This window comes from Danio rerio, chromosome 6 (genome assembly GCF_052040795.2).
Source record: "Danio rerio strain M-AB ecotype USA chromosome 6, GRCz13ab, whole genome shotgun sequence".
NCBI lineage: Eukaryota > Metazoa > Chordata > Actinopteri > Cypriniformes > Danionidae > Danio > Danio rerio.
In genome coordinates, this window is record NC_141026.1 from 54037355 (window position 1) to 54052500 (window position 15146).

Below are 15146 nucleotides of genomic sequence, written 5' to 3' on the forward strand. Positions count from 1 at the left end.
CTCGGAGTACCCGTTCTGTTTTAATAATAATAAATATTATTATTCAGGAGGCTGGGGGAAAAAAGGCAAAAATCCTGTGAAATGCTATTTTTACTGAAGGACAGTAAAGACGGGAGCAGAAGTAACAGGCACTCAAGAGGAGTGTAGTGAAGAATTCTGTGGTTACAGCTCTAAGGTTAGAGGCTGTTCGGACAGGTCACTCAAGAGGAGTGAGATGTATTTATGTAATTGTAAGTATTTGTGTATTTGTCTGTGTTGCTGGGGTGCTTAGAAGCTTCACCTTTGATCTAGAGAGACTAGAATAGAGGTGAGGTTCAGGTTACACAGTGTAAGAGATGAGGTTAGGATGAGTGAGAAGTATGATTGTGTTTAGAAGTATGTTTGCAATAAGAGTGAGTTTAAAAGAATTATCGTTTTATATTATAATATAAAAGAAGGACTGCATATGTTGTGTGATTTAAGAACAATAAGATAGAGAGTGATGCAGTTTAGGGAAGAGATTGTGATACAGAGGAGGTTTAAGCCTCATAAAATTAATTGAGATCATATTGCATTTGAAAGACACAGACTGAAAAGAAGAATATACTAGTTAAACATTTTTCTGAATAATCTCTGTGTGTTTGAAGTGTTTTAAGTATGAACTAGGCAGAGAGGTGACTGAAATTCCTGACATGTCGACAGTCTGGAAGAAGGTCTGCTTCAGGAGTGGTAAGAATCTGTCTATTTTAAGAACAAAAGTTTCACAGGACAGATAGAAGCTAAAGAGTCAAGAAATATTATAAGGTATTAAAAAAAAAAAATAGAAATATAAAGTAATGTAATAAGATAAATGAAATAAGAAAATATTCATGGTTGAATAAGATTTTATAAATAAAAAGTGTTAATAAAAATCCAACTGGAAGTTAGACTAATAAATATTAAGAAATTTTAAAAAATTAAGCATAGAACTAACTACATATGGAGATAAATTGATATATTAAAAAGGAAATAAATTCACTAAATAAGTATGAATAAAAATAGATAAGTTATTAATTTAAGTAAATAAAGAATTAGAAGAGAAAACTTTAATGAATATGGATTAATTGAAGAGTTAATAATCAAATGTTTAAGGAAAATAAGCTTAAAAAAATTAATTAGGAAAATCTAAGAGACAAAAATGCTAATTTTTGAAAAGGAAAAGAAGCATAGGAAAATGGAGAAAAAAGAAGTCCAAACATTGTTTAATAGAATTAAAAGAGAAGATGTTTAAAAATATATTAAACAGATAAGATAAAAATTAGAAAAAAAACAGTAACATTTTAAAGAAAATAAGATTTGGCTTTAAAAGATAAAATTATGTTTAAGTGCAATAAAAAATTGTTGTGGTCTAAGTTGACTGTTGTCATCTGTTTTAAAGTCAGCTACAGGCTGTCATCTGAGCCAACAGCTATTTGTAGTAAAAGCAGTGAGTCAGATGTAAAGCATAGACACTGAGGAAAAATGAAAGAACATAATAGTGAGTTCAAAAATTATATAGTTAATATTTTATGTACTTAAAAGGTAATTGAGAATTAAAAATTGCATTTCAGATAGGAAAAATGCTTAAAGTAAACAAACATGTAGAGGTAAAATAGTACTATGAACTTGAAGCTATTGCAGTAAGGATTTTGAACAGGTATATTAGACATTAGGCCACCATATAGTACTGTTCAATTAAAACAGGTATGGAAATGTTAGAGAAATTAAAATAATGTAAGATGTAATGTAACTAGTGAGGGGACACTAGAATAAATTAATAAATATAAGTGAAGCACAATCTGAAGCAAAATAAATTAATTAGAAGAACATTTAACAAATAGAAAATTAAGCATATTTACATATGATAAAAATTATTGCGAATTAAAGAAAATAAGTTGTTAAACAGTAAACAAAAATAGATAAATAAATAAATTAATTAATTAAAATAAATGGATAAAAGGAGTCTTTATTTGATGAAGGAAAAAATGGAAAAAAAAAAATTTTTATTAAGTCATGAGCTAAATTCTATATATATTAATTAAGAGGACATATGGATGAACTTTGGGGGACTGTAGTCTTGTACCTACCAGACATCTGAGTACACTGGCAAATGGAAAGGTGTTTGAAAAACACAGAGCAAAATGGCTGTGGACACTTGTGACATGAACTTTTTGCCCAGGATTTACTGAGGACTGAAAAAGCTACATGTGCTCAGAGACATTCAAAAGAGACACTAACAAGAGACTGATGAACTGATCAAAAAGAAAAAACGCTCCACCAGAACTTTACATCAGCTGAGTCAAAGAAAAAAGCCAGCCCAAAGAGAGAGGGGGAAACACTGTGCCCTGATATGAAGGAATTTCAGGACAACACAGAAAAGACTAGCACCATCTGTAAACTAGTTGTCTCAGGTTGCGAGGGGGGATAGTCTGACAGTCCATCTCAAAGTGGCTCCTAAAGTCCAAATTAAGTTTAAGCATTACAGAAGGAAAATTAAGAACAAGCTACCCATTCTTGAATCAAATCAGACTCCTGTCAATTTTAGAGAAATTGCTATCATGCAAATTTTTAAGTAAGAAAAAGTGTTATAAGGTAATTTTAAGGTGAAACTTTAAATGTGTAATGATGAAATTATATATTATGATGAATAGTAAATAATTTAGGTTTAAGTTTTAATAGGTTTAATCATAAAAGTCCTTAAACATTGAAGGATAAATTACAATGCAGCAGATTGACTAAGGCAATAAATAATTTGGAGAATAAATAAGAATGGAATTAAGTATTTAAATTAAAATTAAGTAAAGGAAATATCTTAGCATAATTATGTTATGAATGGCCTAAATCAAGATTGAATATTGAAAACTGGAAAAAGATTCACATTTTGAAAAATGATTACAAAAATGATATAGTTAAAGAGAAGATTGAAATAACAATTTGGAATAAATTCACAGGACATAAGGTCAAAAAGTAACAGTTCTAAATTACTATAAGAAAAATTGAAAGAGAAAAGTGTTTAAGAAAACAATATAAGGAATTAATAAGGAATAATAGTTAAAACAGAGCAAAAATAAATTTACAAAACATACAGAAAGTTTTAGTCAGCTGATAAAAAAAAAAAGTGCATTAAAATTGTATAAACAACTAGTTTAATGGGAGTGCCTTAGGAAATTATTATGAGCCAAAAGAAAATAACTCAAAGACAAAAAAGGAATTAATATATAGATCAGAAAATAAATTAGTAAAGGAAAGAAGTGTCAAATTCCAACTAAATGATTGTCATTACAGGACTGAGATGCAGATAAAATCAGCCAGCATAGTCAGGGTTAAAATGGATTAGATGCAGATCTGTCCAGAAAGAAAACCACTAAATGCTGAAATAGGTATAAAACTCTATCGAAAAGTGAAAAATAGGAGCACTAATAGAAACATCTAGATACTGTAATATGCAATCTGTCCTAGACATTTCTATTTAAATTTAAAGGAGTAATAAATTATAAGTAACTAATAATATTTAATTGAAGTTAATTTGATAATTGAAATAAATGGTTAATCAAGACAGATAAAAGAGGCTTAATGTTGATAATATGATTTAAGAGTAATCAATAGGAGAAGATTTTCCAGTTGAAGTTCATATTGTATGTGAAGATATGTTCTTTTGGATGGTAAATATATTAAGTGCTTGGTTTCTATTGAGTAAATTTTAGGTAACTACCAGAGGAGGGTAGAAACTTGTTTGTACTTGTGTAGGCTGATGACTACCATATACTGTATACACCAGAATGCATAAAAGGTTAAAATTAGGGAAAATATCTTAGGATGAACACTGTCACAATAGGTGGATGATTGAATTATCTGCAACTTCACAGAGCTCTAGTTCAATTAAAAGACTTGACTGGAGACCATTGCTCCAAACAGTGAGATGATGACTGTTTTTGGTGTTGACTGGATAGAGAATTATTCTGTAAACAAGCACAGTTGAGAAACTATGATGAGTAGATGATTGGAGATGGTAGCAAAAGCAAATTATGAAGCTGGAACAGTTATTACATCTGTGACAAGATAAGTAGTTCCTAAATGTTGAAATGCCTTCAGAAATAAGTTCATAAAGGGTTTGCATTCATAAAGTATTCATGAAGTTAATAAGTGATCAAAAAATAAAAACATCTAAAGGAGTATGAAAAATTATGAATAAAGCAAAAGAGAGAATAATTGTATTATGCTCAATTACCAGAAATGGCTGAAAGAGATGAAGATGATCCATCAAGACCAACGCTCAATGAAATATGTGAAAATAATAAACTTAATAGAATTAATTTGCTAACAAGTGCATTGGTGAGTGATGGCATGGAAACTGACAGAAACAGGCATCTAACACTGCAGCGCATGAACTGCTATTGGGTCAACCCATGAAAGAAACCTTGCAAGAAACAGCATGACCCTTGCAAGAAACCACATGAAACTGCATAAAACCTGGCATATAATCTCACCTATAACCTTGCATAAACCTCTTGGAATGGTTTGCAAAGATGTCTAATGCAGTAGGGACTTTAATGAAGAAACAATTAATTGCCATGTGCATAGCGATATCTGTGCAGGAAACCAGAAAGGAGCCATGTGAGAGAGCAGTGATACAAGGTCCAACTGGTCTAGGTGATTGAGTCTATCTGAGGATGCTCTGGTGAGCTCAGGAGGAAAGGGCCATATCTGGATGAGGGCAAATCCAACAGCTGCTAAAGAGGATGCCATTGATGAGGTACCAATGCCTCAAAGGAGCGAAAGGGAACAACTCCAGCAAGGGAAAGCTGACCGGAAACCGATGAGCCAGAATATTCCAAAGCTCTAAACTACGAAGTTCAACTTGTGGAAGGAGAAGTTTATCAGAGCAAAGTAAAGAGTGATTCTGATAATGTGCCTGAGTACCACATACAGAAGTGCCACAAGTCAAGGGATGATGAATGCACAACTGCAGATTTCAGAACTCAGACTCTTAACCACACATCTCCATCAACATCTTTTCAAAGTTTAATGAAGATGCTGATAGCTTACAAGAAGAGAAACAAGGATGAGCAAAGATCAAGATCAACATTTGATGCTGTTTACGTTTGCATATTGATTTTGTTTGCATATTGCTTTCATGGTACCTATATATAATATTACTTCAGTATATTCTACATGAGTGTGAAAACTAGCAGCTAGCACTGAACCAACTGAATACTTATGCTTAAAACTTTATTGTCTTTGATGTGTTAAGAGAAAAACAGAGTACAGTCTTTTACTTCCTTCAAATCAAGGGGGAAGACGTTTGGCTGGACTTCTGTCAAAGTACAGTGGCATAATCTAGTCAATTGATAACAGCTATGTGGCTAATATCAGTCACTAGATAGAGGTAATTAAGAGAACTGGATTATGAAATTGCACTTTGGGGTTAAAAGACAATAATATTAAGACTAAAGTCTTAAGAGGAGGGATTGAAGAAGATTTCTATTCTCTTAGTGTGAAGTATTTTTTTAAGTGTAAAGCAGTTAATTTTCACTTCAAAAAATGTATGTAGTGTTTGCAGCAAACATGCCAGCGTGTGTTAAAAATACAGTGATATGTCTGTGTAAGATGAGTATGCCTACAGGAGCAACACCAGGAGAAGGCTGAGTGACTGATTGTGTAGAATAACTGAATATGTAAAGCACTGATTATATAGGTTAAATACTTCTATGAAGCTATATGTGTCAGAAGTTAGAATGAGTAACATATTATCAAGTTATTATCCTATCATAACAATGTATGTAAACACTTAATCCGTTTGCATAAGTTGCATCTATACTTTGCTGACATAGACCTGTAACATCTCTGCTGACATGAGCTAGTGGGCTGAGAGCCAAGAATAGCAGGACCCCTTAGACTAAAAACCTATTCAAAAATGGTCAAGAGTTAAAAAGAGACTTAGGGGTGTGTCAAATAATCCTGTATAAAAATTGTAACAAACACACTGAAACTTTAGAAGGTGCAGGAGAGACTTCAGAAGGTGTCCAGGAGAGACTTCAGAATGCTCTGGGGTCTGCTCTGTTCTTTCTCGGCTTTATTATGGAGAATAAAGTCTATTTTCTGATATTCAAAACCTCTGGTCTGATAATTTCTAATTGATTAGATGTCGAATTTACGACAAGGGCTCAGCATCGTGTTGTCTATTGGCCATCGGCAATGGACGATGGCATCGTCTATCGGCCCAGCCCTAGTGTCCACTGCTTGTTACTGTATATATATATATATATATATATTTATACAACAGTTCTGTCTGGTTCTCAAATCTGATTGGCTGATAGCCGTGTGATATTCTGCAATATCAGAACTCCCACAGCCTCTTTACCCTTTATGTATTACTCGGCCCTCATACAGCCAGCAAAAAGCAGACACTACACATCTAAAGTTTAAAAGTTGCACGCTTAACTGTTTAACTGTCAGCTTATTATTTGAATCCGGAAGAAAGTAGTTCCTCATACAAAAGGGTTTTTGAGACTCTCCATGTTTGATTTTGTTTTTATATACACAATTATGCCGTCAAACTGTTGTATAAACGCAATATCACACTCGTAGCAGTGCGATATGGCTGTATATCGGCACTGGTGGGGGCACCAGTGAGAGACGCACGCCTCCCACCAGTGCCGATATACAGCCATATTGTACTGCTACTCGTGTGACATTGCTCATATATATATATATATATATATATATATATATATGTGTGTGTGTGTGTGTGTGTATATATATATATATATATATATATATATATATATGTGTGTGTGTGTGTGTATATATTTATTTAATAAAAATTTATGTATTTTCTTACATTTACTTTTTTTTTGCAGTACCTCATTTGAAAAGAAGTGTATTATCTTTCTCTTCATAAATATGTTAAGTGAACAAACTTTTATTTTAGTTAAAATAACTGTATAATAAAACTGTTTTATATGAATGCAATCACTGTAAATCTACCATAAGTCTATTCACTGACCAATGGATAAAAATACTCCATTATCAAAGGGGATGTACACTGTATATTAATTACTGTACATTATTATATCTTTATTCCTGTGTTTCTCAGTTTATAACATGTCATAAAAACATAGTATGTTTTTACATTAATTGTATTCTGTTAAACTAAGTTGATGGTATTTTAATTTTTTTTGTTAGTTTTTTTAAATCAGTGTAACATAATTAAGTAAAATACTAATTAATAATTAAATTTGGTTCAGCTTACAAATGTAAGGTAGTCAGGAATTTATTGCAGTGTAAAAAATGCGTCTACTTGGGATTCAATTTTAATGCCAGCTATTTACCAACAGATATGATGGTAAAATCTCCATTTGGTCTCCATTGTTGATCCTGAGCCATATCTTTATCCGTTCTTTGTTATTTTCTTCCCACAGAAGGGCATTTACATCTCGGCTTGAGTTAAATGCGAACGCTCCGAGGTTGTGCTCGTCTTGCTTTTACCGATACATTAGGAGCCGCTGCATTGGCCAGTCAGTGGAGCTTTTAATGAGCATTACTGTTGATCTGCATTGTGAAGCAGTATAAGTGCATCCAGCTGGTGGTGTTAGCGGTGATATAAGTGACGGTTTCTTTTCCTCGCTTCACTCCTCCGTATGTGAGTCACCCGACGCCAGAGGAAGCAGGAAGAGAGACGACGACAACATCCAAAATGACAGTCGTTTTATTTTTGTCCCCAAAGATTCAGGGATCTTGTGTGGGAGCTAAAAACAAGCCGAGGCATTTATGAGGCGGAAGTATATTTATCACGCACAGATTTCTGATAATCCTTGTGCAATTAGACTATAGCATCATGTTGAGGTATGTAGGGCAGCTTTCACGTTTGGACGTTATAAAAGCACGTTGCAAACTGGGTCTGGACTGCTTCTCGGTGGGTTTGGTGCCATTGCTCACTGTAGGTTTGCATTACATTTTATAAACAGCGATTATACTAGTGCTGTAATTAGGATACAAAAGTGAGCAAAATAGTCGCTCGCTCACTTTCTTTTGGCTTAGTCTCCAATTTATCAGGGGTCGCCACAGCAGAATGAACCGCTAATTACTCTGATGTCTGTTTTAACTAGCGGATGCCCTTCCAGCTGAAGAAAAATTTCAAAAACCAAAAATGAAACAAAGTAATTTTGTAAGAATTTGGGAAAAAAAATGATCAGCCAGTTTATCAAAAAACATATCAAAAAAGTTATCAGGGGTCGCCACAGTGGAATGAACTGCTAATTACTCTGGTGTATGTTTTAAATGGCGGCTGTCCCAGTGAAATGCATTTTTTGAAAAGTGAAATAAAACAAATATATTTATTAAGGCTTTTCAAAAAAATATCAGCAAATCTATCAAAAAATGTGGTATCAAAAATTTATCAGGGGTCGCCACAGCGGAATGAACCACCAATTACTCTTATGTATGTTTTAAACGTTGGTTGCCCTATCAGCGAAATTATAAATAATTTGAAAACCACAAATGAATTAAAGTAATTTGTAAGACTTTAAAAAAAATATATATTTACCAATTTATCAAAAAAGTTGTATAAAAAATTAATCCGGGGTCTTCACAGTGGCATGTACCGCCAATTGCTCTAGTGTATGTTTTAAATGACAGATGCCCTTTTAGCGAAATAAGAAATTTAAAAAATGAAAATGAAATAATTTTCAAAAATGTTTTCAAAATGTTACCAGCCAATTCATCAAACAATTTTGGATCAAAAAATGTATTAACATTAATTATTACAATTATTGTATTAATGTACACAGCGGAATGAACCGCCAATTAATCTGGTTTATGTTTTTAATGGCACATGCCCTTCCAGAGAAGTAAAAATTTTGAAAACTGGAATTAAAGTAATTTTGTAAGAATTTGGGAAAAAAAAATTATCAGCCAGTTTATCAAAAAACATATCAAAAAAGTTATCAGGGGTCGCCACAGTGGAATGAACTGCTAATTACTCTGGTGTATGTTTTAAATGGTGGCTGTCCCAGTGAAATGCATTTTTTGAGAAGTGAAATAAAACAAATATATTTATTAAGGCTTTTCAAAAAATTATCAGCAAATCTATCAAAAAATGTGGTATCAAAAATTTATCAGGGGTCGCCACAGCGGAATGAACCACCAATTACTCTTATGTATGTTTTAAACGTTGGTTGCCCTATCAGCGAAATTATAAATAATTTGAAAACCACAAATGAATTAAAGTAATTTGTAAGACTTTAAAAAATATATATATTTGCCAATTTATCAAAAAAGTTGTATAAAAAATTAATCCGGGGTCTTCACAGTGGCATGTACCGCCAATTGCTCTAGTGTATGTTTTAAATGACAGATGTCCTTTTAGCGAAATAAGAAATTTAAAAAATGAAAATGAAATAATTTTCAAAAATGTTTTCAAAATGTTACCAGCCAATTCATCAAACAATTTTGGATCAAAAAATGTATTAACATTAATTATTACAATTATTGTATTAATGTACACAGCGGAATGAACCGCCAATTAATCTGGTTTATGTTTTTAATGGCACATGCCCTTCCAGAGAAGTAAAAATTTAAAAAAATGGAAATAAAGTAATTTGTAAGACTTTTCAAAAAGAAAAAAAAAGAAAAAAAGAGCCAATTCTTTAAAAAAAATTGTATCTAAATTTTTTAGCATGTTGATTTAAGCTGGGTTTTGCACTACAATCTAGATTTTACGCTGTAAAAAAACTAAATGACAAAAAACCACAACAACAAATGTTTTTATGTTACTTTAACTAATTTTAATTAGTTAATCAGGTGAATATTTTTAGTTCTACGAAGTTGACTGATGTGAGTTGAAATGACTAGAAAAGTTCATTTCATTCAACTAAAGAATTTTAGGCAGCAGCATTTTTTTACAGTAAATGTTGCATTTTACAAATTGCAACCCAACAATAAAATTAGGAAATTAGGGCTGGGCGATTAATCAAAAAGTAATGGAAATTGACATTTAGAACCTATACTCGATCAAACTTGACCAGATAGATTTTCTCGATTACTTTCCCTATGTGTGGAGTCACTTTGTTAAAGGCACTTTGCAGCCACTCATGATAACTGGTCTAGTAGTACGATGGACCCATTCTTGAGCCTTTCTTTGCACTTCATTGATTATCATTAGAGGCTGTGACAGAGACGGCATATTTTCCATTACATTAATATTATTTACACGATATACAAGAGTTATTTCATTTATAAGAGATGCTGCTTATTTTCTACTTTGAATATGAAAAATATTACAAATATTTTATTTTGTTTCCAAAAGTGCAAGTTATTCATTTTCAGTGTTTTTCATATTCAAAGTAGAAAGTGAGCAGTATCTCTTCTACATCTGAGCAGTATCTCTTCTCTTCTCTTCTCTGGTGCAGCTTCCTATGATTGCCAATAGTGCAAAGTAAGGCTCAAGAATGAGTCCATCGTCCTACTAGACCTGTTCCTTTTTGGCAATCTTGTGTTTTTTTTTATTTCAGTTCAACGCTGATGCTTAATAAATAATCTTAGATAGTGTGTGTTTTCTTCAATTATTTTAAAATCAAGTAATGCACCCTTCATTCAAAAATCTCTCACTTAAAAATATGTGAGCATATTTACTGTACAAAATTTGCCGTAATCGAGATAAAATTAATCGACATTTTGATTTTAGGCCAGCCCTGATCATAATCATTGTGTTGATTTGTCTTTTTTTTAAAACTGAAATAATTTGAATTAATTCAAAAGCTTATAAACATCAAAAGCAGTGGTTCCCTTGTAGTTTTCCTTTAACATTATGCACAATTTGTGAGCAAATGTCTAAAAAAAAATCAGATTTTTTTATTTTGTAAATGAGTTGCAAATTAGAATTATGTTTAATATAATCTGAATCTTATGTTTATGCATTTTTCATTTTACCTTGAATTGTTTTGTCCATTGCAATCAAGGTGTTATTTTTATTTTGCTGTATAATTTCCTTTCTAGTTTCATTGAACAAGCAGCCATTAACAATAGAAATATGCTAAATGTTTAGACCTCTTTAAAATATTAAAAAGCCTGTTTATTCTACTCTCCTAAATATCCATCAACATTAGTTTATTTAGCAGACACTTTTACCAAATGAGAAAAACAGAAGCAAAAATTCGTATGTTTTTAATTCACAAGTACTATGACAATTATTTGAACACAGTATGCATAGTCAAGTTTTTAAAAAGATTGTATAGAAAGTGTTAGTAAAACGCTGATGGTGAAAAATATGCATATTGAAAATGGCTAAAAGGAAGGCAAATCTTCCCACCAGCCGGGAACAGTCAATGTAAAGGTCCATTAAAATGATTAACTCTGCCCAATTATATGCCTGGTTGCATTTTATTATTTAAATCTCACTCAGCTGACCTTATCAGAACAGATCTGGAGCTCATTTTTGGGCCACCAGTTAAGAGCGGCCGCTTTACACATTATTTCTCCATCTCAGCAGTGATATAGTTCTTTAATAGTTAACCTCATGAAAACGTCTAGCCGATTAATACTCCAAAAAGAATCCTAATCACCCATTTTGTTAGCGACGCAGCATAAAAGAAATGGCGGATGTGCAAATCCAAGGCTCATCCCAAGTTTTCCCCCAGCGCAACTCCAGCCCGAAAATAGCTTGGCTTGCGCTTTAAGAACAGGCCTGTGTATCAATCAGCTGAAGCGCGCACATGCACAATTCAACACCCAGTCTGCAAAAATAGATCATCACACTGAGTGCTGGCACGCTGCACAAAAATATGCCATAGCAGTGTGGAGAAAGAACGTGCATTTTGTAGCTGATTTTTCTATAGATCAGTTAAAATAGGGATGGGCGACATGACAAAAATCTCATGTTATACAAGTCAGAATTATTAGCCCTCCTGGTAAATTTGCATTCTTTTATATTTTTGTCCCTACTTTCTGTTTAATGAGAGAAGATCTTTACAACACAGAATATATAGAAACAGAACAGAATATTTCATTTCTAAACATAATAGTTTTAATAACTCATTTCTAATTACTGAATTGTTTTATCTTTGTCATGATGACAGTAAATAATATTTGACTAGCTATTTTTCAAGACACTTCCATACAGCTTAAAGTGACATTTAAAGGCTTAACTAGGTTAATTAGGTTAACTAGGCAGGTTAGGGTAATTAGGCAAGTTATTGTATAACGATGATTTGTTCTGTGGGCTATCGAGAAAAAAATTTAGCTTAAAGGGGCTAATAATATTGTCCTTAAAATGGGTGTTTAAAAAATTAAAAAACTGCTTTCTTCTAGCCGAAATAAAACAAATAAGACTTTATCCAGAAGAATAAATATTATCAGACGTGCTGTAAAAATTTCCTTACCCTGTTAAACATCATTTGGGAAATATTTACAAAGAAAATAAAATTCAAATGGGGGGCTTATAATTCTGACTTCAACTGTGTGTGTATATATATAAATATATATATATATATATATATATATATATATATATATATATATATATATATATATATATATATATATATATATATATAATGTACAGTATTATTGCCCGTTTTTGTTAACAATAATACTGTTTTCAAGATTGCACCTTTTTGTATTAAGGTGTTATTAATTTTTCTGTCTGCATCCTGCACTGTAAAATACCCATAAATAGCAGTTTCTTTTTTTTTTTTATGATTTGTGTTTCTATTTTTCCTTGATTAGTTATGCTTTTATATTGTATTGCATTCATTTTATATTGAATGGCATTATTGGAGCTTGATCTTTCCTCCAACCACTTTTAACCTTGAACAGTTTGAAAAAGTGACTTTGATTAACAATTTTTAATAGTGATATATTGTCAGGGTTGGTGATGTATATTACAAAAGCCTTGTAATAAACTGCCAGTACAATTTCTGTTATTTTACAGAGTCCTCTATGTATTAATTCTTATACATTACATTATTTCAAACTATAATACTAAAATGGCAATGAAAGTCACTTTGTTAAACTGCAGAGTTGAATTTTCAGCATCAAAAGTGGACCGAGCAGAAATCAACATCCCATAATGCAATTCATAAAACACAAAACATTTGTGAATCACAAGATGCGAAAACTGTTGATTGCCAGATATTTTTTGCAGTGTGTAATACAGCACACATATAAATGATGAAAAAAGTATCACTGTAAACAATGTACTTTGTGACACTACGAAATAAACAATAGAGCATAATATGAAACAATAGATGTTTTATGTCATCCATCCAATATATATATATCATCGTATTGCTAATCTAAAATGAGACATGTGGTCAGCTGGGATGCCATGAGTGATTTCTGAAAGCATGCACTGCTGGACTGAAGTGTTTTTGGGGTTGCTCATAACATGGCCACCTGTTATTCCTGTGGGGAAATTCCATTAGCGTGTTTGGAGTCATAGTGGACACCATGTGCATCCAGAGGAATGTCGAACCGCCCTCTTCCTCTTTCCATTAATATAAAAGACCAAACATGACCAGCCCACACAGCAACAGACAGAGTACGATTCAAACCTCGCTTCTTTAGCAAACCAAATTAAAACACCATGAGTACAGCTGGAGTCCAGCAGAACCGGCCCTTCAGCAGAGCCGTCAGAAAAATCAAGGTGGCTTCAACGGTGAACAGTCTTGCTAAAAGCTGGCAGAGCTGGGCTAATAAACACAGCGATAAACAAGACACCATCCCGAGCGGATGGATGCCGGATACCATCATTGAAGATGCCAAGGAGAAGCAGAAGGAGAAGAATGAGATGAAACTATTGGTTACTCCTCGTGTGGTTTCGGTGGTTGGAGAAGAAGCTACAGACGATCAGATTAAGACGGGAATCGTGACTAAAGCTATTACGCCGAAGTGTAACGAGTTTGGAAAGGATTTAGTGAGTGTGATTAAGGAGAAGATCAACACCAATCAACTGACGACTGAAGACACCAAAAATTTCCTAGGAAATGAATCTCCTACTAGGAGACGCTACTGTGGGGGGAAAGCAGGGACTTTTGGTAAAGCAATCGGACGGAAAGAGGGAAAGTCGATGGGATCGCGAAGTAGCAGTTTGGATGCTGATGACAGCGGTCTTGGGGAGGAAGCATCTCTAAGCGACAACAGCGATCTGAACGAGAACGAACCCAAGAAACATGTCAACAGACACAAGGTAGGTTTCATTTTATGGGTTTTTTGACTATTTGTGCCTGCAATTGCTTGTATAGAGAGTAACAATCAGGTCTCTGAAGTGACAATTCTATTAATTTTCTCCATAGGGAATGAAAGAACTATTAAATAGTAATAATAAAAATACATTTTATTTATGGTGCATTTTTTTATCCTTAAGTGCTTCAATTACTGTAAAAAAAATTCTGGGATCCACACAATTCCTTCATGTTGTCCAAACACAAATGTATTTACAAATATAAGTGGATTGAAAATAAAAAAAAAAGTTTCCTCTATTACGAATTGTGTTGTTTCAACTCATTATAAATCGGTATTTTAAACAAGCAACACAAGTAATTTTTTTAGTTATACACTGTACAAAATGCACGGTTCCACGCATTTTCTGTCATGATGTCCCAACACAAATAAATTAATTTAACTTAATCGATTTCACAAATTTCAGTGGATTGAACATAAAATAACTAAGTTGTCCGAAAAAAAAAAAACTCAAGAATTGTGTGGAGCTCATTTCAAATAAGTAGTTTGCACAAGCAACAAAATTAATTTTTTAAGTGATATGCACAAACAAAATAAGACCTGATTGGAGCTCAGAGGTTGTATACTGAATGCATTTTGTTAAATCATTAGTTTGCACTGATTTAAAGAGATAGTTCCCCCAAAAATGACATTTTACAACCATTTACTCACAGTCAGTTGATTCCAACTTGAGTTTCTTCTGTTGAACACAAAACAAAATATTCTGAAGAATGAATAAAAGCATATTGGCATCTGTAGTAGGAACAAAAATACTATGTAAAAGACAATGTCTGTTTTTTTTCCCCTCAACATTTTTAAAAATATCTTCATTTGTCTTCAACAGAAAAAAGACTCTTAATCAGGTTTGCAAGAAGTGGTGTGAGAGTAAATGATGACCGAATTAAAAATTTTCAAAAATCTCATCAACTTGT

The 15146-nt window shown here is 32.7% G+C and overlaps 1 protein-coding gene and 1 long non-coding RNA gene across 2 annotated transcripts in view; both read left to right on the forward strand.

Moving 5' to 3' along the window:
• The window catches only part of LOC141386368 (uncharacterized), a 183896-nt gene that overhangs the window by 20044 nt on the left and 148706 nt on the right, over positions 1 to 15146 (forward strand). The window lies entirely within an intron of this gene.
• The window catches only part of abraa (actin binding Rho activating protein a), a 9025-nt gene continuing 7400 nt past the window's right edge, over positions 13522 to 15146 (forward strand). The window contains exon 1 of the mRNA XM_087258080.1: positions 13522 to 14182. Within this exon, the coding sequence (XP_087114206.1) occupies positions 13580 to 14182 (603 nt within the window). The 5' untranslated portion in view covers positions 13522 to 13579. The remainder of the gene's footprint in view (positions 14183 to 15146) is intronic.